General features: G+C 36.0%; 1 protein-coding gene across 10 annotated transcripts in view; it reads left to right on the forward strand.

Moving 5' to 3' along the window:
* Positions 1–24,036, forward strand: part of LOC114659079 (tenascin-N) — a 145,159-nt gene that overhangs the window by 110,306 nt on the left and 10,817 nt on the right. For all 10 annotated transcript variants that reach the window (XM_051933123.1, XM_051933124.1, XM_051933126.1 and 7 more), the window contains 6 exons: positions 5,727–5,857; positions 6,890–7,028; positions 10,618–10,769; positions 11,422–11,518; positions 11,644–11,808; positions 13,245–13,408. In XM_051933123.1, the coding sequence (XP_051789083.1) occupies positions 5,727–5,857; positions 6,890–7,028; positions 10,618–10,769; positions 11,422–11,518; positions 11,644–11,808; positions 13,245–13,408 (848 nt within the window). The remainder of the gene's footprint in view (positions 1–5,726; positions 5,858–6,889; positions 7,029–10,617; positions 10,770–11,421; positions 11,519–11,643; positions 11,809–13,244; positions 13,409–24,036) is intronic.

Genomic DNA, 24,036 nt, shown 5'->3' on the forward strand with positions numbered 1-24,036 from the left:
ATTTGAATGCATGCAACTGCTCAATACTGATTACTTGCAACACCAAATTGGTTGGATTAGCTCATTAAGCCTTGAACTTGATTGGACAATCATGAGAAAAGGTATTTAAGGTGGTCAATTGCAAGTTGTGCTTCCCTTTGACTCTCCTCTGAAGGGTGACAGCATGGGATCCTCAAAGCAACTCTCAAAAGATCTGAAAACAAAGATTGTTCAGTATCATGGTTTAGGGGAAGGCTACAAAAAGCTATCTCAGAGGTTTAAACTGTCAGTTTCAACTGTAAGGAATGTAATCAGAAAATGAAAGGCCACAGGCACAGTTGCTGTTAAACCAGGTCTGGCAGGCCAAGAAAAATACAGGAGCGGCATATGTGCAGGATTGTGAGAATGGTTACAGACAACCCACAGATCACCTCCAAAGACCTGCAAGAACATCTTGCTGCAGATGGTGTATCTGTACATTGTCTTACAATTCAGCGCAATTTGCACAAAGAACATCTGTATGGCAGGGTGATGAGAAAGAAGCCCTTTCTGCACTCATGCCACAAACAGAGTCACTTGTTGTATGCAAATGCTCATTTAGACAAGACAGATTCATTTTGCAACAAAGTGCTTTGGACTTGTGAGACAAAAATTGAGTTATTTGTTCATAACAAAAAGCGATTTGCATGGCGGAAGAAGAACACCACATTCCAAGAAAAACACCTTACCGTCAAATTTGGTGGAGGTTCCATCATGCTGTGGGGCTGTGTGGCTAGTTCAGGGACTGGGGCCCTTGTTAAAGTCGAGGGTCGGATGAATTCAACCCAATACCAACAAATTCTTCAGGATAATGTTCATGCATCAGTCACAAAGTTGAAGTTACGCAGGGGTTGGATATTCCAACAAGATAATGACCCAAAACACAGTTTGAAATCTACATTCATTCATGCAGAGGGAGAAGTACAATGTTCTGGAATGGCAGTCACAGTCCCCTGACTTGAATATCATCGAAAATCTATGGGATGATTTGAAGCAGGCTGTCCATGCTCGGCAGCCATCAAATTTAACTGAAATGGAGATATTTTGTATGGAAGAATGGCCGAAAATACCTCCATCCAGAATCCAGACACTCATCAAAGGCTATAGGAGGCGTCTAGAGGCTGTTATATTTGCAAAAAGAGGCTCAACTAAGTATTGATGTAATATCTCTGTTGGGTTGCCCAAAAGTATGCACCTGTCTAAATTTGTTATGATGCATATTGCATATTTTCTGTTAATCTAATAAACTTAATGACACTGCTGAAATACTGCTGTTTCCATAAGGCATGTCATATATTAAAAGGAAGTTGCTACTTTGAAAGCTCAGCCAGTGATAAACAAAAATCCAAAGAATTAACAGGGGGTTCCCAAACTTTTTCATATGACTGTATTTGCTTTAATTTTTAACAACAAATCCTAATTTCCTGAAAACTATAATTTTGAAAACAATATTATACACGCAGTAATGCACATTAACATTCAGCCTTTTAGCCTCTAGCTGGCAGATGTATGTCAGTATCGGCCGAAGGTAACTTCTAGTTTCTTTCAAATAATTACATATGCAAATTTCAATAATTTATTCCAAAAAAAGTCATTAAGTGGTATGTCCATTATTTGCCAAAATACAGTACATGCTTGAATGTTACTTTGACTTGATGAGGGTGTGGATACTTTTCTGTTGCTCAGCTAGACTAAAGTTGTAGTTCAGTGAGGGTCAGAATCTGCATATGTTTAATTAGTGTTCTATACCTATTGACTGGTTCCAGGTCAGGGTACCTGACAAGTCACGCACAGGAGTTGTGATGTTTTACAGAAACTCTCTAGTGATAGCAGCAGTATCTAGTCACACATTATCATGCTACATGACATACTTCTGAAAAGTTAAGATTCCTTCATAATAACCAATCCAGACCTGCTGTCTGGATTATAGAGCTCTCCAACCCTTTACATCAGGCACTGGTAGTGTATGCCACTTGACAGCGATCTCTGGAAGAGCTTTTTCTCTACAATGTATGCTTGCCAATTTCACCCATCACACCTTCCCAGACAGAAATGAGATTCATCACTAAAGCTGAATCAATGACACAGTGTCCAGGGCATTGATTCTAAACACCAGACAAGTCACTGCTGTCTGAGCTGAGGTGTCACAAAGTGGTTCATAGTATCTCTGAAATTAAGGTTAATGTCACGCAGACAGTGACTTGTTCTGTTCTGTGAAAAGTAATGCTAGATTTGATCAGTTGTGTTAAACAGTCGTGCACTGCTATCAGACATACCTGTATATGTTGATCGTTCCTGTCTTTAGTCCATCTGGGTGGTCCTCTCCAAGGGGTCGGATTTATTTATAGTTTATATAGGCAGGTGCTCATGTATTTACTAAAATCTTATTTTAGAAGAGATATTCAAGTACCACAAATAACATTAAACAGTTATGAAGTAATTGTCCTGAATGTGTAGAACTCTGTTTGTGTTTTTATATTTACATTTTTCAACACAATTTAAAAAGGTAGCTTTTAACATTTTGGTGACAGCATTTTTTTCTCTATTTTTCCCAAGATTGTTGCCATTTTGCCACTTTCTTTACATGTCCTTAGTCATGTTTTTGTCAGTGATGACTCCTTTTGCTAACGTGTCACATGTTGCCTCACCGCTTTTTAAGACTTGTTGTTCATACTTGCATTTTTTTTAAAAATGTTGATTTTGATTATTCATAGTTTAAAGCTAAAGAATTCTATAACAGTTAGACTCTTGTTTATACATTTGTATTTTTGAGCATTTTTGTTTAGATTTTGATGCTCAAAATTTTGATCTTCTTGCTTTTGACCTTTGCCTGTTTCAATTTTCTCTTTATTTTATTTCTTTTCTTTTACTTATTCCAATTCAACCTTTAGGCATGACATTTTAAACCAGACATGGGTATAATTATGTTTAGATTACAAAACTGAACAACATAAATTTGGACTTGTATTAAAAAATGTGCATTATTGTTATAACTGACCACTTCAGATCAGATAATAATTTTGATGGTATGCTATTGTTTGGAATTAATGGCCAAAACAGGCTTTGTACCTGCTATCACTAAGTTGTACATTAGATAGATAGATAGATAGATAGATAGATAGATAGATAGATAGATAGATAGATAGATAGATAGATAGATAGATAGATAGATAGATAGATAGATACTTTATTAATCCCAATGGGAAATTCACATTCTTCAGCAGCAGCATACTGATACAATAAATAATATTAAATTAAAGAATAATAATAATGCAGGTGAAAAAAAGACAGCAACTATGTATAATGTTAAATGTTAACGTTTACCCCCCCGGATGGAATTAAAGAGTCGCATAGTTTGGGGGAGGAACGATCTCCTCAATCTGTCAGTGGAGCAGGACAGTGACAGCAGTCTGTCGCTGAAGCTGCTCTTCTGTCTGGAGATGATACTATTAAGTGGATGCAGTGGATTCTCCATAATTGGTAGGAGCCTGCTGAGCGCCCTTCGCTCTGCCACAGATGTTAAACTGTCCAGCTCCATGCCAACAATAGAGCTTGCCTTCCTCACCAGTTTGTCCAGGCGTGAGGCGTCTTTCCTCTTAATGCTGCCTCCCCAGCACACCACTGCGTAGAAGAGGGCGCTCGCCACAACTGTCTGATAGAACATCTGCAGCATCTTATTGCAAATGTTGAAGGACGCCAGCCTTCTAAGGTAGTATAACCGGCTCTGTCCTTTCTTGCACAGCGCATCAGTATTGGCAGTCCAGTCTAATTTATCATCCAGCTGCACTCCCAGATATTTATAGGTCTGCACCATCTGCACAGTCACCTTTGATGATCACTGGGTCTATGAGGGGTCTGGGCCTCCTAAAATCCACCACCAGCTCTTTGGTTTTGCTGGTGTTCAGGTGTAGGTGGTTTGAGCCGCACCATTTAACAAAGTCATTGATTAGGTCCCTATACTTCTCCTCCAGCCCATTCCTGATGCAGCCCACGATAGCAGTGTCATCAGCGAACTTTTGCACATGGCAGGACTCCGAGTTGTATTGGAAGTCCGATGTATATAGGCTGAACAGGACCGGAGAAAGTACAGTCCCCTGTGGCGCTCCTGTGTTGCTGACCACAATGTCAGACGTGCAGTTCCCAAGACGCACATACTGAGGTCTGTCTTTAAGATAGTCCATTATTGTTATTCTCTGTCACCATGATTAGTAAATAGTAATAACTTACCTCGAAACCTATGTCACCTTTATCTGAAATAACTACCTTACCTTGAAGTCAGAATTATAATTATTGAAGTCCCATGAATACTTTAAGAGCACAGTGAAGTAACCAATCAGCTTGTTTTTAACTTGCTGTGTACACATTTGAATAGGGGAGTTGAAATGATGGCCAGATGAGTCATTGATTGGCACATGCATGATGCAAGTAACAATGTCATTTGTGTACTTGTGACAATTCTGACCCTATCAGCTATGAATCTACATACAGGAATTATTCATTACATTTGTCGTTTTTTTAAACAAGCTAATAGTGCCTGATTTATTGGGGTTTAAGTCACACATGAGTGCGAATAGAACAAACATTATGATCAGCACACCACTACCTTGGGCAAAAGCTAAGTGAAAAATATACAGGTAGTACATCAAGAAAAAACTATGTTGTTCATATGTGAGAATTACTGCTATTAAATCTCCTTTCAGATTTAATTAGTGTCGAATTGCTTGTGTCGCCATAACTGTTTCTGCCAGTCTGTAGATTTTAGATTTTTGTTTTTTCAAACATTAACATTTACATTATCCATTATCATGATATAAATGACTAGGATGAGATCTGGATTTGCTTCACTGATGGTTTTCATGAATTCCCTAGATTAGAGTAGGCTCCCACTAACACCTCTCTGCTCTGTTCAGGTCCCGTCATTTGAAAGATGGCACAGAGGTCATCATGCTGCCTTATACTTCTATACACATGGGTTAGACTTATGGCCTTGTCACTCACCACTTTTCTTCTACATCCCAAACATGTGCATGTCAGGTTCATTAAGTCAATGAAAAGTGGCCTGGTTTGAGTTAATGGACGTGTACAGTATATGGTAGTGTGACTTTCAAAGAAAATAAATCACATCCTACTTTGATTGCTAACTTGTATTCAATGTTTCCAAAATACTCACTTGCTTCCAGCTATTCAATTTTGGTCATAAAGGTTTCAATGATTGATTGAATGATATATATTGTCATCAAAAAAATGAGCAAGGCTGGATTATGAAAGTTGTGTACATTTTATTCCCTTAGATGATGGTCTTTATAGGCAGAATGGGGGCTTGCTTGTTATAATAGAGACCACAGCTGGGGTTCATCGCAGCCTGATTCAACTCATATTTGAAATTCCCAGTTAAATCCAGCCATTTGGTTACTGAAATAAGTAGGAATGTTCTGGTATATGGTAGAATTAAAGAACATTGTGAAATACAGTAGGCAACAGTCCCATAAATTTAAATTCTAAACATATACACTATGAGAATTCAAAGATGTTGAAGGTAATAAAAACACCATTCTTGTGTTAAAGTTACATCTTATAGTTTTTCAACTAACAATATGGAAAACTTAACTATTTTCTTCTAGTTATTGCAAAAATTAGTAACCTTGTTGCCAGAACAATGAAGGAACAGTGATTTCATGTAGATCATTGTATTTGTATGGTTCTTTCAGATATTGATGCTCCAACAAATCTGAAAGTGACTGATGTGAAGCAAAGCAACGGAATTGTCACTTGGACTCCCCCCAGTGCTTCTATTGATGGTTACATCCTGACTTATAGGAGAGCTGATGGAAATGGACAGGTAAGGAAGAATGAAAAAGAGCTACTGGCCATGTTAAGCAGTGAATACCAGCAATCACCATAGAATTTTACATGCTCACCAAACTTTACATTTTTTTAAATGATGTTGCAATATGTTGTCTGTTTTACAATCATCTTTCAAAGGATACTTGTACTGTGGCACTGTGGTAATGCTATTGCCTCGTTATAAGGAGATCATGGGTTTATGTCCTGTGTTCTCCCTGTGTGGAGTTTGCAAAGCACTTTGAGTAGTGAGAAAAGTGCTACATAAATCCATCCATCCATTTTCCAACCCGCTGAATCCGAACACAGGGTCATGGGGGTCTGCTGGAGCCAATCCCAGCCAACACAGGGCACAAGGCAGGGAACCAATCCTGGGCAGGGTGCCAACCCACCGCAGGCTACATAAATGAAAAGAATTATTATTATTTCAGAATGCACATATTTACATTAAATTGACGAACGTCCATTAAAAAAGCTTTTTTCATTAGGTCACATTTACTTCTTTAAAAGTTTTATTTGTTCCAAATCTTTGTATGATAGATATATATAATCTAGTCCTGAACTTGCATCTGTCCTTCATGACACGTTCTGGAAAATATGTACATAAGAAATTTGCCTCGAAAAGGGGTACAGGTCACTGCTGATTAATACTGTATGTTGTCTTTTCGAAAAATTGTAGTAAAAGGGCTAATTAAACAGATTGGGTGACATGTATTCTGACTTTCAAAAGAAAATAGATTATGAATGGCCTGACTTTAAAATTGTAAGTGGCTAATGAATGTAGTTTACATTTTGTCAAAATTGCAATGAGATGCAGAAAACATCTTTATGAAATGAGAAAAGTTTAATAGCATACATAGAGTTGTCTTATATGAATGGTGAAGAATATTTACATCCACTTAAGTTTTTTACAAGCTGCCTTGTATATTTTGTAAAGTACAGTATATTTTTAGTGAAGCTATTGAATTGTAGCTGATATAAATGGTAAATGTAACAAAATAATGTTATATATTACTTTTATTCCAAAAAGGAGACTGAGAAGCAACTGGGCCCTTCAAACACGAGGTACACCCTTGAAGGATTAGAGTTGGGGGTCCGTTATATTGTTCGTTTAGTAGCATTCAAAGGTGTGCAGCGCAGCCGAGTGGCCGAGACCACATTCTCAACAGGTATTACTTCTGATTTAGCATGAATAAAGAATGAATTAAAATAACAAAATTTAATGTTTACATGTGTCTGCTTAGTGTTCGTCTATAGAGTTTTAATGTCACAATGTCACTTGTAGCTTTTACAGATTTTATCCCAGCTCACCAACATATGTTTCTGCTTCAAACAATGTACAAGTGAAATACTCCAAGAGTTCATGTCATTATTATTATTTCAGAATACACATATATTTACATAAATCAAAGCAAAGAAGAGACATTATTGTAGAGGCACATGTGCATAGAATAATGCCAAGGAGGCCAAGTCACATAAAAACAGAAGATTTTACAAAATAAAAGAAACAATATGGCAAGTTAAATGTAGAGAGAAACATAAAGTATAAAATGAACAGAATAAAAAACAAAACTTGCAGCTCCTCTAGGCCTACCCATACAGTTTAACACTGTCTACCAGAAAGGCTGGCTCATCTACTCACCCACACTTTGTATCTTTACCTTCATTAGCTGGGATGTCTATTCCTCCCACTCACTAACTCACCTCCCTAGTCTAGACTTAGTGAGACTATGGCATGGACAAGGCTTGAAACTCTATCAGTTTCAGGGTCACCTTCAGCCAAGTCTTGAATTACTTCCACATGTGGGGCAGCCCTACCTATGCAACAGGAATGACAGGCTAAAGTTCCCTCTGTTGGCCTTAGTTATAAGATTTTAAGTTGGCTATTTTTTTTTGTTTCCTTCTTTTTTTCATTCATTAGACATAGCTTTGTTAATTATTCTTGATAAGAATTGGGAAACTTGTTTTATTTGTGCCCTGAATAATTTTTTAAGGTTTACAGAATTTTGCCTTTTGAAATTTGAAATTTTAGCTTTATTTTTCTACATGAATTTGAACTTAATTTCCTTCTTCAAGAGAGGTTAAATTTTTTTTTGTTTAAATTTAACTGTGTCACAAAACCACTGTGAAAGCCACTAATGGTTGCTATGGGATCTTGGCTGGTTGCTAAGGACTGCCTTTGTGATATAAGATGATAAATTGTAGTGCTGCGATGCAAACTGCTTTGTCTGAGACACAGATTCAACCAGTAAACAAGTGCTCTTTGAAAGTCTCACTTTCGGCTTTCAGCACTTTCTTTATCTTGCCATTTTAAATCTAGTTGTAATGTAGGAGTATGGTGAATAACTCTTTGCAATTCTTTTCTGATAATGATTATGATTAAGACCCCTGGTTTACAAAAACTGATTTCAGTGTTCAGTATAGTTTACTTTTTGGTTTCCTCTTTTATTTCCAGTTTCCAAGAAGGAAATCGTTTGCTTTTTAGCTGAAAGAAACATCACCTAACATCCAAACAATGCTCTGTAAGAAACGGTGTCAGTAGTGGTCCATTTCCCACTTCTCTTACTGGCATAACACTTTTCTATTTGTTAATCATTTTTCATTGCTGTTTGCCTGTTAAGTTTATTTTGTGTTTGGTTAATTATATTATTGTATATAGGAGTGGGGACTTTAATTTGGTTACAGCCCTCAGGTACAGGGCTTCGGTTACCTGAGAACTATTTAAGACACCTACTGCCACTGCCTCATTGCAGTGACATTACCAAGCTTTCTGCAGTAGTTTTCTTCTGGTAATATTTGTAGTTCTCTGTTGCTCAGTTTGATTGTCTTTTGAGCATTGTTTTCTTTTGACTCCTCTATTGTTGAATTATAGTTTTATATTTCATGATTTTTGATATTGCATCTTGTGGACTTTAGTGTGATCTCTCAGTTTATTGTATTAGTTAATTATTTTCCGTCATATTTTTGTATTTCAACTTTACATTTATTTTTCTTCATTTTGACATTTGAGAGATTTTTTTGTATTGTTTACATTGTCAGTACTTTTACAGTATTAAGTTTGTAAATTATTATCTATGAGTATAATTACTGAAATATTTTTGAACAGTGTGTTTGAACTCTTTCGTTAAATGTTTAATAAATTAAATCAAATCAAATAAATATGCTCGACAGGGTTTTGGTCTTTCCCTTTGGAGTTATTCATACCACCAGTTTCCCTGTATTCATAAGCCATCACTTTTTTTAAGAAGACTGCCTCTCCAGGACTGTCTTCTTGCTTCTTCCCCATAAAAAGTTGTTGGCCTGGTGGTCTTTACCTTTCCCCAGCAATCCATGGCTTCTCTATAGTTTTCTATAAGAAGGGCTTGGACTTCTTGGGAACTACTGGGCAACCTACTTCCCACTAGCGTCCTGAGAGAAACATCACATATTTGTGCCCTAGACATATGTCACTTTCTAGCACCTGGGTACCCATGTACTTTGTTTTTCTGGGGCACTCCATACACCTACCATATCACCTCTTGGTCTTGCCCTTTATTCTACATTGGCAGTGCATGTTTTTCTTTCCTTTCTGTCATTCACTGAGGCCTATATTTGAGCTGTGCCAACCTCTCATACCTGTCTGTATCTTTTTGTGATGCGCCATGTCAGCGGCCATGACATCTTTCCCCAGTGGGGCATTTTGTAGGTTGTAGACCAAGGATGGACTAGGGCAAGTGAGGAGACAACCACAAATGTTTTAGATGTAACCAGAGCAAAAGTGCATGTTAATTAAAAGCAATAGTTTCACAATAACAATACATGAGGAATACAATAATTTAAACAGTTAAAATTAATGTCTTCATTTCATATGGAATCCTTTCCAAATCATAGATCTCCGAATGCAATCATTCCAGCATTCATGCTCTTAAGTGAAAAAACTGCCGCCACTTCTCCATCGTAAAAACACTAACACCATCCTAATCACCTCACGTATTCCATCCTGTATCACACTTGGAAACTCAGACGACACTTCCTCTTTCTGAAGTAAAGCAGGTTTGACTGTACTCTCAAGAACGGCATTTGAAACTCAAAAGAAATTTATAATAGACCAGACCACCCATTTGAGTGCCCCAAACAATACTTCCTTCTTACTTTCTCTAATCCTTCCATGCTTTGAACTCTCCTCCTTACTACTACTCAGTCAATTTATCTACCTGGAGTAAGGCGCAGTGTGAATTGCCACATGGAGCTGTCAATGCGGAGTGGCTGATTCCATTACTTTCTCATTACTCAGTTGCACGCGCTTATTAAATTACCCAATCCCTGCATTAACTAGTCCACTAGAGCACACCACTTGCTTATTTTATTGCTACAGACACACTAGCTAATCTGAATAACACCTTTCAAAATTCTATAGCGGCCATTTTGCAATTGCCCTGTGACACAGAGTGTCAAACTTTTCCCTCTCGATTAAGCCATGCATCATAAAATCTAATCTTCAGGCTATAAATGATAAATATCTGTGTGTAACTTTATAATTCATACACTAAATTGTTTTGAAAGCAGAAATAATACATTTAAACAAGTACAAGTCAAAATGATGATAATGGTTCAAACTGAGAAAAACTAAATATAATCTTCTATAAAATTATTAGTATGACTAATTAAAGCCATGTTAAATTTGATAAAGTTAAGTATTGTATCCAGAAACTAATGAACCTCAATGAACTGGTGCTAAATATTTTGTCCGTCTTAAACAGAATTCTCCATTTTTTGCAGTTGGTATTCCTTTCCCCTTCCCTATGGACTGCACCCAGATGATGAAGAATGGAAATACAACCAGTGGAATCTACACAATTTATGTGAACAATGACCGCTCCAAACCAATGGCTGTCTACTGTGACATGACAACAGATGGGGGTGGATGGATTGTATGTTTGTTTATATTCCTTCTTCCTTGCATGTTTGCTAAGAAACTTTATAGAAGATGAATACGAAATATGACCATCTAAGCAATGAAAGATGACAAGATGAAATTAATATAATCACAAATTTCAGTTTTGTGTGTGCCACCTGATTAGTGGATTGGTATATAAAATGTAAGCTATAAATCTGTATTGAAATTTAAAAGAAAATATTTGCATTCAATCATTGTAAGAAATAAAGGTCAAGGAACTAGAGACACCTTTAAAATTCATCACCTTTACTTTTACATTTATGAACCACTGTTAAATTGTACAAAATGTTGTACTAACTTCAATAACAGTCTAAAATCTTGCTTAGTTTAATTATGAATTGTGAAGTGACGGAGCCTATCCCAGCAGCACTAGGTACAAGGCAGAAACCAGCACTTATCAGGTGCCAGTCCATCACAGGGCTCTCATGCACACACAGACAAACTAACAACAAAAGTATTGAGAGTAGTGAATTTGGAACATAAACAATCATTTATGATTTTAAATATTAATACTATTATTATAATTATTGATACTATTATTATTATTGTTGTTGTAGTGAAAAAAGAAAAAAAACAGTTTTTGATGTGGTTTGGTGCATATTAAAAACATTTTTTTTCCTCTGCAGGTTTTCCAGAGACGCAATAGCGGAAAAGTTGATTTCTTGAGACGATGGAAAAATTACACTCAAGGCTTTGGAGACATGAATGATGAATTCTGGCTTGGTTAGTAGTGGGAGCAAAGCAAGAAGGAACTTGTAATGAAATTCTGTATTCTTCTGAGTTTACAAACACTAAACCTCTGCTTACTGATTTGTTTAATTTTCTGGATGTGTTGATTTGCTTCTTAGGTCTGGAGAAGATTTACGAACTAACAAACACCCCAACTCAGTATGAGCTGCGTGTTGATCTAAGGGCAGGTTCGGAGTCGGTGTATGCTGTATATGACAGCTTTAAACTTGCACCCTCAAGACAGAAATACAAAATCTCTGTTGGCAACTACAGAGGCAATGCAGGTTTGTCTAAACAGGATTTTAAATTTAAAGTGTGACATGCTAGAGTCGATAGAAATAGAACTTCCCAAAGAAAATGATATTGATATAATCACAATTTTCAGTTTTAAATGTGACTTTTGATTAGTTAATTAGATATTGAAATTCAATAGTAAATAATTTCATACAGTGTACCTGCAATTGAACCTATATACTCTAAGTTAAGCAGTTAGAAGTTGTTATAATGTAGATATGGTAAAGACTATTTCTCTGTAAACAGTGCGAGCAAAAATATCATACTTTATCATACATAAATATTTAGAAAGTACTTGGAAATTAAATGTTCTTATTCTTAGCTTCACTAGTATATTATACTCCAGTTTCAATAAAAAAAATTGTAATAAAATGTGATTTATTATATATTACCATTCAATAGGTTTCAATAACTTCAGTTTTCAAGTTGAAGTTAAATGAAGAAGTGCATCGCTAAGACTGACAGCCTGATTTAAAGCTATGAACACCACATCATCATTTTAGCTAATTACATGAAATATGTCAGTCATTTAAATTTGTATTTCTTTTAAAGTGAGAACTACTAATTCAATAAATATGTCTCATTTATATTAAGAATAATGAAAGATTCATCCCTCCAATTTAGCTATGTCGATTTAATATTTAACATACTGTATCTGTCATGAGTAGTGATGAGCCAGTAATTTGTGCAAATTGAATTTGTAGCAATTTGGGGTATTATGACCAGCGTGACTGCATGATGCAGAAAGAAAAATGTTTAGTTCCTATCATATAAAAAAACAGCATTCCTGTCCCCATCACATTACTCCACTCTTGTGGCTAGCGATTATTGATAAAGAGTTTCTTAGGGATGTTCCCTTATCCTAGCCACTATATTGACTTTGTCTCTGTCACACTTCTTCTGTAGTTGAACAATTGTGTAAACCAGTCATCACAACACTATGACAGACAAAGCAAGAGGAAAGAAGTGACCTCCCACAGGACAACCTGCAGAAACGGATATGCTGAGAGAGCACCTAGTGCTGACACAAGTGGGCAAAGTGGCGCACACATTAGCAGCAATAGTTTGCGCTTTTTATCCGAACAATCCTTTACAAAAAACTCATAAAACTCCTTTTAGTTAGTTGTACATTTTGTGGTCCTGAAATCACATGGAAAATGAATTTGTTTTCTAAATGAAACTCTGGTGTTTTAGTCAAAAGTAGACATGAGTGAATTTGGTGGTGAATCCACAGTAAATTTCATTGTTAACAGTTTTTATTGGAGAAACTGAACGATTTTATGATTTGTTACTGCAGTATAGACAAAAGCTGATGATCTATCAAATAACCACTATACCAACAAAAATATTCTTTTTCTTACTTTTTTATTGGTCACATTTCTCTTTTCTGTATAAGCTGTGTCTTCATGTGATGCTGTAATTCCAGGTGATGCTATGACCTACCACCAAGGAAGAGCCTTTACAACAATGGACCAAGATAATGACATTGCCTTGAGTAACTGTGCCTTTTCACACCGTGGAGCTTGGTGGTACAAGAACTGCCACTTGGCAAATCTCAATGGAAAATATGGAGATAGCACCCATAGTCAGGTAAATTATGCCGAGCATATGAATCTATTTCAAATATGCATTCAGTCACGGCACACAATTACATTTGTCAGTCTGCTTAACAGCATGTCTTTAGTCTGTGGCAGGAAGCCAAAGCCTTTGGCAATAAAATGCAAACATGGTGTAAACATGTAAAGTTCAAACTAAAGTACCCATTACTAAACCCTTCAAACTCTGGGAAGTGTTCTTGTAGAACATTTATGCAGACACTTTTTTGCTTCATGCCAGATTTCTTTTTTACATATTGAACATTTATATTTAGCACACTAACCTTATATATAAACATCTATGCATGGAAGTGTGTGTGTCTGTCTGTCGGAAAAGTGAGATGTGGAGTTGGAGTAAGGGCTCCACCTCAGAGGAAACAGAAAACGAAACATCTACGCGTGGAGGTGTGTGTGTGTGTCTGTCTGTCTGTCCCGGATGTGCAAGGCTACTACAGCTTGAAGCTCAGACAGCTGGAAAGGCAGCCCCAAGTTAATGAGCCGGAAGAAGAAAGTGACTCTGTTGCCAAAGTAAAACCACCGAGAAAAGAGAGAAACTCTTACGCAAGGCGAGACGAGCACATCGGCAAAATGAAACCTAGGAGAGAGACGCCCAGAGTAGTTCCTTTCAATTACCTGACATCTCTACATTTCAATTTTTTTTCTGAGAATTTCAATAGTTTCTAGGAGCCTTGGCATTTTACAGCACAGGTTTACACAGGTAGTTTTTAAATATTTCCTCACCAATTATCCATATACACTAATAATAAAGATGAAATCACATACTGTATGTGAATAGACAATAAGAATATGTGCTTTAACCACTCAACTCAGCAACAGCACAAGTGGCCAGTCTCCTTAAAGCTCCCGTAGAAGAAGCATCCTGCCCCACCTTGATCATACGCTCTTATTAAAACAGTAACCATTCAGGCCCTTTGCATGATCTTATTTTACAATATAACGTTATGATTCAATACATTCTTCCTTTCACATTTACCACTTATTTAAGTAGTAATTCAGATGCCATTAAAAATATCATAACCGTTATCATAACTATTATCATGTTTTGGGACATTACATATGTGCTGTATAATTTAAATACAGTTGAACGAAAGACAAAAATATACAGTATGTAAATTAATGTTCACATTGAGTCAGTTTACATTCACAAAATAACATAAAAAATGTCATTTTTTAGACATGGGAATATCGTGAAGAATATTCAAAGAATAATACATGCAGGAAAAGTGAGAACATGCAGAATCCACACCAGCTTTTGGACATTGGATTCAAACTCAGACCCTGCATCCGAGAGGCAGCAATGTTAATTATGGCATCATCATGCCATTTACTTTATTTCTATCATCTAACATTTTTTAATTGTCTCTTTAGAAAATCTACACACAGTGTGTTGAAAGATTATTCATCAGCTAATTCTGACAAAACCTTCACTGTAATAACTTTTAAGAGGCAGCATATTGAAGAACAGCACGTTACTGAAAACAGAATTAAGTCTTTTATTTTCACTTATAAACCATTTCTGTAAGGAGGGGAAAAGGCCTTTTTCTTTTTCAAGGTTCTTCTTCTCCAAACCAGAAATCCACCCCGTTGCTTTAATTGGTGTCTGACTGGTTGCTGTCTCTAGTCTTTATACATAAATTGATTATCTAAAGTGCATTTACTCACTAAATTATGGACGGCGTAGATTTTCAAAGCCACCACCTGTGAGAAGATGATCACAATAAGAAAAGCAAGTGAAAGGAGACAGAATGTGTGCCATGTGAAGACAACAGAATAGAACGATAGAATATGAACTTAAAATGTTTCTGGCAATACCGAAATTACAATGACTGTGGCTGAAAAAGATGGTTGAATAAAAAAAAAATATTGAGGTAAAAAGTTAAGGTTTCTCATTCATAAACAAACATTGAATATAGTCACAACATGTCATATTTAATAAGATTATAGAAGTAATGAAAAAAATGATGTGATATGTTAATATTAGAAAAGATGGAAAAATCCAATCAGACACAGATTTCTTTTTGTATTTAAAGTGTGTGGTAGAAATGTTTAACAATGTGTATTAGGCAAAACAAGAGAGTTTTCAGAAACATTGCAAATGTCTGAATCACATGAATATCATGTTATCTTATAATCAAAACCAAACTTGAACCAGAATTGAAAGTCAATACAAAACAGAAGTCAACAGTTATAAGGGAGTGCAAGTGAGATGTTAAAAATGAATGTCGAATGTATTCTGATACCACACAAATAAGCAGAAAAACCAAGGAAAGAATCACAGTCAAAACTAAGCACAGGTCAAAATGAAATAAGTCAAGCCAGTCTTTTGTCTTGTCAGAACTGAAAGTCATTAGTTCATAGAAAAAAAAATAATTTACAAAGAGTATTCACAATTTCCACAATCTTCAACAAGCAACAAAATAGCTGATGGCAACCTTTATGCCTATACCACACATTGCACAATTCCAGTTGATCTTGCTATCTTGCCTATACCTTTCTTACTGCCTATCACCAAGGACAACAAAAAGCCTAAAATGGCAGCACCCATAACAAAAACCAAATGGTACCGTGGGAAAAGTAAGTTGTTTTTTAAAACAGTGAAAACACTTCATATCCAAAAATAAATGTAATTGCTACATTCCTTGATCGCTAAAACATATGTTTACACTAAAGTAAATGCAGACCCAAATTTATACGGCATATAAAAAAATTTAATCATAACAATATGGAGAGGAAAACAGTTGCAAAAAAAAAAAAACTTGTAACACAAAGAAAAATTTAATTAAATGTTTTATTTAATTAAAAAGTCAAGAAAAAATATATATGGCCAAAAAGGAGACAGAAAACAAAAATAACAACTTCAACATCTGAAACACAGAAAAGTAAATCATATCTTGATCACAACAGATTTTTAGACATATGTTAACAAGACCTGAATAAACAATGCCCAAATTCACAATCAAGATCAGTATCAAAAAGACAAAGCAACAAGGCAAAAACAGACATTCATCAAAACAAAATGGTCAAAAGATGACCAAAACCAAAAGCACAAGAACAAAAAGGATAGCGGAGACAATGGGAACCAAGTAGCTAATGCCACTCATGTGCTAACAGTTGGACCTTAATGCAGCACTAGAGTGCATTTACCTAATGTGTTGTTTAATTCCAAAGCAATATATGAACAAACACAGGACACTAAATTATATGAATTAAGCAAAATTCAACTAAAACAGAAAATTAAAACAAAAACATAAAAACTAAATACAAAGAAAACGGCAGATAAAATCCCACAACCAAACACAGTAATGAACGAATTTTGGACTTCAGTGATGGATCATTAATGATTGGTTTGTTTCATCACAATAGACTTCTTTTTAGTGAATCAAAGCAATCAAAGTATGGCAAAAATGTAAATGTTCTACATGTAAGAAATTGGGTGTCACATCATCGTTTAGCAATGACTGATGTTTTGCTCAGAGGTATGAAGAAACCAATTGGAAGTACTGTATGTGCTGAAGTGTAAAGTGATGTGAAGTTATGACGCTCTGACAAGAATGGTGTGATCTATTTAAAGTGTGAGACTTCTTGAGTGCTGAAGCATTTATAGTTGTGAATGAAGGCACTGCAGTATAGAGTGAATAAGAAAAAATAATCATGTAATGGGCAAAAATTAAGGAAACACAGCAAGTGAGAGATTCATTGTGAGGCAAATGCACATAAATCTGAAAAAGGAGCTTGACAGAGTGCTGTAGAATGTAATTAGGCTGGCATTGTGAATGGCATGTAAAGGTAAATAGGCATATTTATAGTGAAAAGGATGTAAAGTGTGAGAGTTAATGGTAAGTTGAATAAGAGTAGTCATAGTTTTGATATGAATATGATGATTCATCTTGAATGTATTCTGTGGACGGCTCTGTTGTTGACATTAAGAAGCTGACCAGAGATGTGCAATAGGATCTGTAATGAGTGCGCCTGTATTCATTGCAAAAGACGGTTGAAACAAATTGAAAACTAGTATGAATGCAAAAGCCTGAAGGTGAACAAAAGACATGCCAAGGTGATTTTTGGAGATCAGAGGGCAGTTGGTATAGAAAGGCAGTAGAAGGCAATGTGATGTGTGGTGTAAAGGTGCAAAGAGGATTGTACTTTATTCTCTGCTTGGATTAGCTTATTAAAATATAGCAGTATTTGTCTAAAGTATGTCAGTTTGTACTGCATGCTGATATAGGTAAATAAAATTTTAGTTATTAGCAGTGGAGTTGCTTTGGAAACAGTAAGGTAGTTCTGATATTTAGTTAATATACTGAATGACAGTGTAGGGAGAAAAGATGAAAAATTCTATGATCACCTGATTTCTAGGTGACAAAGGGAAATGTTTATACAGTTTGTATGAAGAGCTGAAAAGTAGTGAAATATGGTTGATAAAGGCAGAACAAGAAGAAAGAAATGAAATTAGAGGGAGAGACAGCAGAAGTGGTTCTGTGGGGTCTCTTGCTGAAAATAATCATGATCCTGAACATCTTTCAAAACAGGTTATGTTCATCTGTGTACAACAACAACAACATTTATTTATATAGCACATTTTCATACAAAAAGTAGCTCAAAGTGCTTTACATAATGAAAATAATGTAATGTAACAAACATACTGTACAACAGTCCTACTAGGATGTGCACACTCATTTTACCGCTTCACCTAAAGTTTTTGTCATTTGTATCCTCTGAGAATTTTTTTTTTAACATTTTATTGAATTTATTAAAATCGAGTAAAATCCCATAGAAGCAAGTCAAATTTTACAAAACTATGTTCGAATCAAATCAACCCCCACCCATGAGAAAGAGAGCTAGGCCAACTAAGTAAAACTTTAATAGTAGGAAATATAAATAAACAGAATAAAAAAGGGAAGAGAATCCTCTTCCTCAATTTGAAAGCTTATTCTAAAATGTTATTGATTAGATCCTGCCAGGTTTTAAAAACATTTGCACAGATCCTGTAAGTGAGAATTATATTTTTTCTAATTTCAAATAATACATAACATCAGTTACCCACCAACTTAAAAGAGGTGGGCTAGGATTCTTCCAGTTGAGCAAGATAAGTTTACATGATAATAGTGAAGTAAAGGCAATTACAGTTTGTTTGTCCTTCTCCACTTTAAGCCCATCTGGAAGTCCACCAAACACAACTGTTAATGGGTTAGGAGGTATTGTGACACCAAGGCTGCATGGAAGGCATTTAGAGTTTTTTGTTCAAAATTATGTTAATTTGGTGTACACCCATGGCCCAATGAGGCTCGAACCTGATTGCAACTTTCAAAGGTTGGATCTTGCCCTGGAAACATTTTGGACAATTTTAAACAAGACAGAAGTGCCAGATAGATGATTTTAAGTTCAATAATATGCACATATGGAGCTTGAGTGAATTCTGTGCATTACTACCTTCCACTCCTTTTCTGAAATGTTGAGTGAGAGATCCTTTTCCCACTGTACACTGGATCATTGAAAGGGAGGGACTTTAAAATGTTTTACTGTATATATTACAGAAATGCTGTCTGAGTCCTCAAGACTGATCAATATTTTTTCCGGAAAAGAGGTGGGTGGTAAGTGAGGAAAATTGGGTAGGTTTTATTTTGCAAAGTTTCTAGTTTGGAGGTAGTGAAAGAAATGTGGTGCTGGAAAGATAAATTTGGAGTGTAATTGTTAGTAGGATGCAAAGACATTGTCTATGTACAGATCTCTAAGTGATTTAATCCTGAATTTTTTCCAGACATTAATAACTATGTATATTTGAGAGGGTGGAAAAAGGTGGTTATCGCGCAGAGGTGCCACCGATAAAAGCCTTCTCTGTCTTGAAGTACTTCCTACATTGGTTCCATATTCTGAGTGAATGAAGCATAATTGGGTTGTTAGTATATTGGCGACAACTTGTATTTATTGGGGTACAAAGAAAGGAATATAAAGAAGTACTGCAGGATTTTATTTCTATTGTGAACCAAAACTGTGTATGTTCATCTATGTGTGTAAATATCCAGGTTTTTATAGCTTGTATATTTGCCACTCAGTAATAAAAGTGAAAGTTAGGTAGAGCCATGTCATCTTCTGCCTTAGGTCTTTGTAGGGTCACCCATTGGATATGTGGATGCTTTGAATTCCAAATAAATGAGGTTATGATTGAATCAAACTTCTTAAAAAATGATTTATTGATGTATATTGGAATGCTTTGAAATAGAAAAAGAGGCTTATGAAGGAATTTCATCTTTACAGTGTTCATTGTTCTAGCTAAAGTGAGTTGAAGGGTAGCAATTTTTTTTTGATAAAGAGCTTTATGTTTACTTGTGATGTTTACCCCTAGTTATTTAAACTGATCTGTGATGTTAAAAGGGAAGGTGTCCAATCTAATATTGTGTGCTTGAGAATCCACTGGAAAGAGCACACTTTTATTCAGATTAATTCTGAGACCAGAAATCTTTTGAAATTCTATTAGTTCTGTTAGGACTGTAGGCACAGTATTTTGTGGATCTGATATGTATAGTACCATATCATCTACATATAATAAAATTTTCTGTTCAAGTCTTACTCTGATAATCCCCTTTATCTCATAAGCATTTTGACAGTGAACTGCCAGTGGCTCAATGGCGATTGCAAAAAGCAGTGGTTATAAGTGGCATCCTTGTCTAGTACCGCATTCTAGTATGAAGTAGTCTGAAATAATGTTAATACAAACTGAAGCTTCTTGACTGGTATACAGTAGTTTGATCCATGCACATATGTTCTGGTCAAACACAAATTTCTCCAATGTAGTGAAAAGGTAGTTCCATTCAACATATGAAATGCTTTTTCTGCATCAAACAATAATAATATCTCCAGGGTGTTAGATTTTTAGGGTGAATATATTACATTAGACAGGTGTCAACGATTAGAAGCTAAGTGTCTGCCTTTAATAAATCCAGTTGGGTCTTGTGATATTACTGAAGGAAGCACTTTCTCAATCCTTCTCAGAAGTGAGATTGGTTTGTATAATGCACATTGTAATAAGTCCTTATTTTGCTTAGGAAAGATGGCAATTAATGCTTGGCGAAAAGTTTGAGGTAGAATTTTATTGTCTCTAGCTTCTGTAAATGTTACTAATAAAAGGGGAGATAACTCAATTGAGAATATTTTTTATAAAATTCGGCAGGGTACCCATCAGGGCCTGCTGCTTTCCCACTCTGAAGTTAATTTATAGCATCTAGTAATTCTGATTTACCCAATTCCTATGCACTGAGAGTATCTAGTTGTGGTATCTGTAATGCATCCAAAAATGCATTAGGTTGTGTCTTGTTTTCTTTAAACTGAGAAGCATTTAAAGACATATAGTAGTCTCTAAATGTGTGCATTATATTTTTATGGTGAATGGTTTTGTCTCTGTCTGTGTTGGTAATTGCTGGGATTGCATTGCAAACTTCCTGCTTGTGGATTTGTTGAGCTAAGATCTTATTAGCTTTCACTCTATGTTCATATTAATGATGTCTTTATTTAAAAATTAGTTTTTCTATTTCTTTAGTTGCCAAGAGGTTGAGTTCTGTATGCAGAGCCTGTGTTTTCCTATGAAGTGCCTCATTTGGACACCTGGAATGTTCTTGATCTAGTCTGGTAATTTCACTGATAAGATCTGATACTTTCTTGGTTTCCAATTTATTTTTGTGGGAAAGATATGAAATAAGCTGTCCTCTTAAGAAAGCCTTCAGAGTTTCCCAGAGTATTCCTGTAGAGACCTCTACATTCTGTACAGATCTCATCTGCTAACAAAAATGGGTTAAGAAGCCAGCTGCAAGATGAGTATGTGGGGAATAATGATTTAAGCTCCATGATCAATGGGGCATGGTCAGAGATAACAATAGCATCGTACTTACAAGATTTAATCATGGCAAGAAATTGTTATCTATAAAGAAATAATCAATTCTTGAGTAACAGTGATGCACTGGTGAATAGAAGGAATATGCTCTTGAGTTTGGGTCTAGAAATCTCCAGGGGTCTCATAAGTTGTGATCAGTTACAAACTGTGTAATTGTTTTTGCAGTGTTAATAAGTGGGTCTCCTGTAAAAATACTATTTTAGCGTTTAGACCTGTTAGGTGAGAGAATTCAATCTTTCTCTTTAATTCGCGATTGAGACCTTTAACATCCCAGCTCACAAAATTAACCTTTTGTTCATGGAGACATTGCTACTGAACTTTTGTTGACATTTTGTAGTCATAATTTAAGATGTTATGTAGGCAACCCCTTAGAATATATTACTATTACAAATGCACAGAACTTTCCATTTGTAAAAAAAATGCTAGTACAATGAATATATGGTTTTCATCCTGTTGATCTTATGACCTTTGATATAAATTGCACTACAACTAATTTAACACTGACAATTGTTGATTTTTTTGTTACTTTCTCTGAGCTACGGATGGAGATTGAATTCTGATTTGTTAAGTTTGACTTGATTGTATGAAATTTTATTTTCTGCCAATAAAATTTTAAAAAAGTAAAAGCACCCTTGTACAAAAAATGAGTATATCCAACTCCTACATGTGCTTATACATGTTTTTCCTAAATCACATTTCTAAAATATAGATTAATTTCCCACTTTCCATCATAGAGATTTGTCCCAATGAGGAAATGTAGCTTTTTACAGAAGCACAATAAAAAATATATATTTTAATAAACAACAACATCACCTTTCAAATACATACCAGAATTTCTAAAAGTAAAGAAAACCTTCTGACTTGGCCAAAGATAGAAAAAGCAGTCGCAGTCACAGTTTCTTTATAAGGGTGTAATGCTGTAGGTACAGTGCCATCACAAAGCTTCAGATCCCTTCCATTTTTTTTCACATTTTGACATGTTGAGGTCTTATGCTAAAATCATTTAAATTAATTTTTCCCTTAGAAGGTAACACTTAGTGACAGTATGACAAAGTGAAAAGAGGATTTTAGAAATTTCTACAAATGTATTAAAAATAAAAAAACTGAAGTATCACATTGACAGAAGTATTCATGACCCTTTATTCAGTTCTTTGGTAAAGCATCTTTGGCAGCAATTACAGCCTGGAGTTTTCTTGGGTAAGGAGTGACATGCTTTGTACGCCTGGATTTGGAGATTTTCTGCCATTTTTCTCTACAGATCCTCTCAAGCTCCATCAGGTTGAATGGAGACTGTCAGTGGACCTCTATTTTCATGTCTCTGCAGCAGTGATGTTCTGTTGGATTTAAGTCCAGGCTGTGGCTGAGCTATTCATGGACATTCCCAAAGGTGTCCCTAAGCCACTAATGTGCTGTCTTTGCTTGTCATGTTAGAAGGTGAATCTTTAGTCTAGTCTTAGGTCTACATTGTTCTGGAGCAGATTTTCATTAAGGATATCATTGTACTTTACTCCATTCAGCTTTTCCTCAACCCTTTCTAGTCTCCCAGTCCATGCTGCTGAAGAATAACATCACTGTATGATGCTGTCTCAACTGTGTTTCACTGTTGGTATGGTATTGTGCAGGTGATGAGCGCTGGCTGGTTTCCTTTCAAGGTGTTGCTTAGAACTGAATCCAAACAGTTCAATCTTGGTTTCATTAGACCAGATAATCTTGTTTCTCGTAGTCTGAGAGTGCTTTAGGTGCCTTTTTGTGAAATCCACGTAGCTCCCATGTGTCGTCTGGCCTCTCTGCCATAAAGCTCAGATTAATGGAGGGTTTCAGTGGTGGTTGCCCTTCTGAAGGTTTCTTCCATCTTTACACAGGATCTCTGGAGCTCAGCCCGAGTGACCATCAAGTTCTTGGTCACCTCTCTTACCAGGACCCTTCTCACCTGAATGGTCAGTTTGGCCGGGTGGCCAGCTCAAAGAAGAGTGGCTGTTGTTCCAAACTTTATTCCATTTAAGAGTTATGGAGGCCACTATACTCATGGGAATCTTTAATTAATACATACTAGCCGAAGCCCGCCGTAGCATACGGGGGTGTAAGAATAGGAACAGAAAACGGTGAGAAAGGAATTCAGAAATCAAGAAGAAATAAATACTTCTTGAAAGACGCAGTTGTAAATAGGTGTTTTGGTGGGGACGACAGATAATTAGTCGAAAGATCTACTCGTACTACAATATCTGGTCTGTGCTGTGGTCTTTGGGTATCCGACAGTGCATGTAGAATTTCCGGCCAAGCAGGATTACATGTGAAAGTGATAAATAAATCAGGCTTTCCGAATTTTCGTACTATGGCCATGGCGTCCTGATAGTTTTGTTGCATGTATGTTGGACTTCCTGGAAATGTGGACGGTAATATGATCATTTTGCCTACAAGTACGTTGTTATTTTCAGCGTTTGCTTGCAGTGCGTCTGATAGTCCTTTGTATTGTTCTGCGTCTGATAGTCCTTTGTATTGTTCCATGCGCAGATCTTGTTGATGTAATCTGAAATAGTTGAGACGCACGCCCTCTGTTTTAACATATGCATCTACGATGTACTGTTGGAATAGCTTGCTGCTGGAGTGAAAAATACTAAATGTATTCCTCATTGCTAAAATTGGCATTGAGTAAGCCTTATTCGCTTGGAGGTTCTTTTATCGGGAACATGTTGTAAATCTTTGTGCCAGCCAATGTC

The sequence above is a fragment of the Erpetoichthys calabaricus genome, chromosome 10, assembly GCF_900747795.2.
Source record: "Erpetoichthys calabaricus chromosome 10, fErpCal1.3, whole genome shotgun sequence".
NCBI classification, from domain to species: domain Eukaryota; kingdom Metazoa; phylum Chordata; class Cladistia; order Polypteriformes; family Polypteridae; genus Erpetoichthys; species Erpetoichthys calabaricus.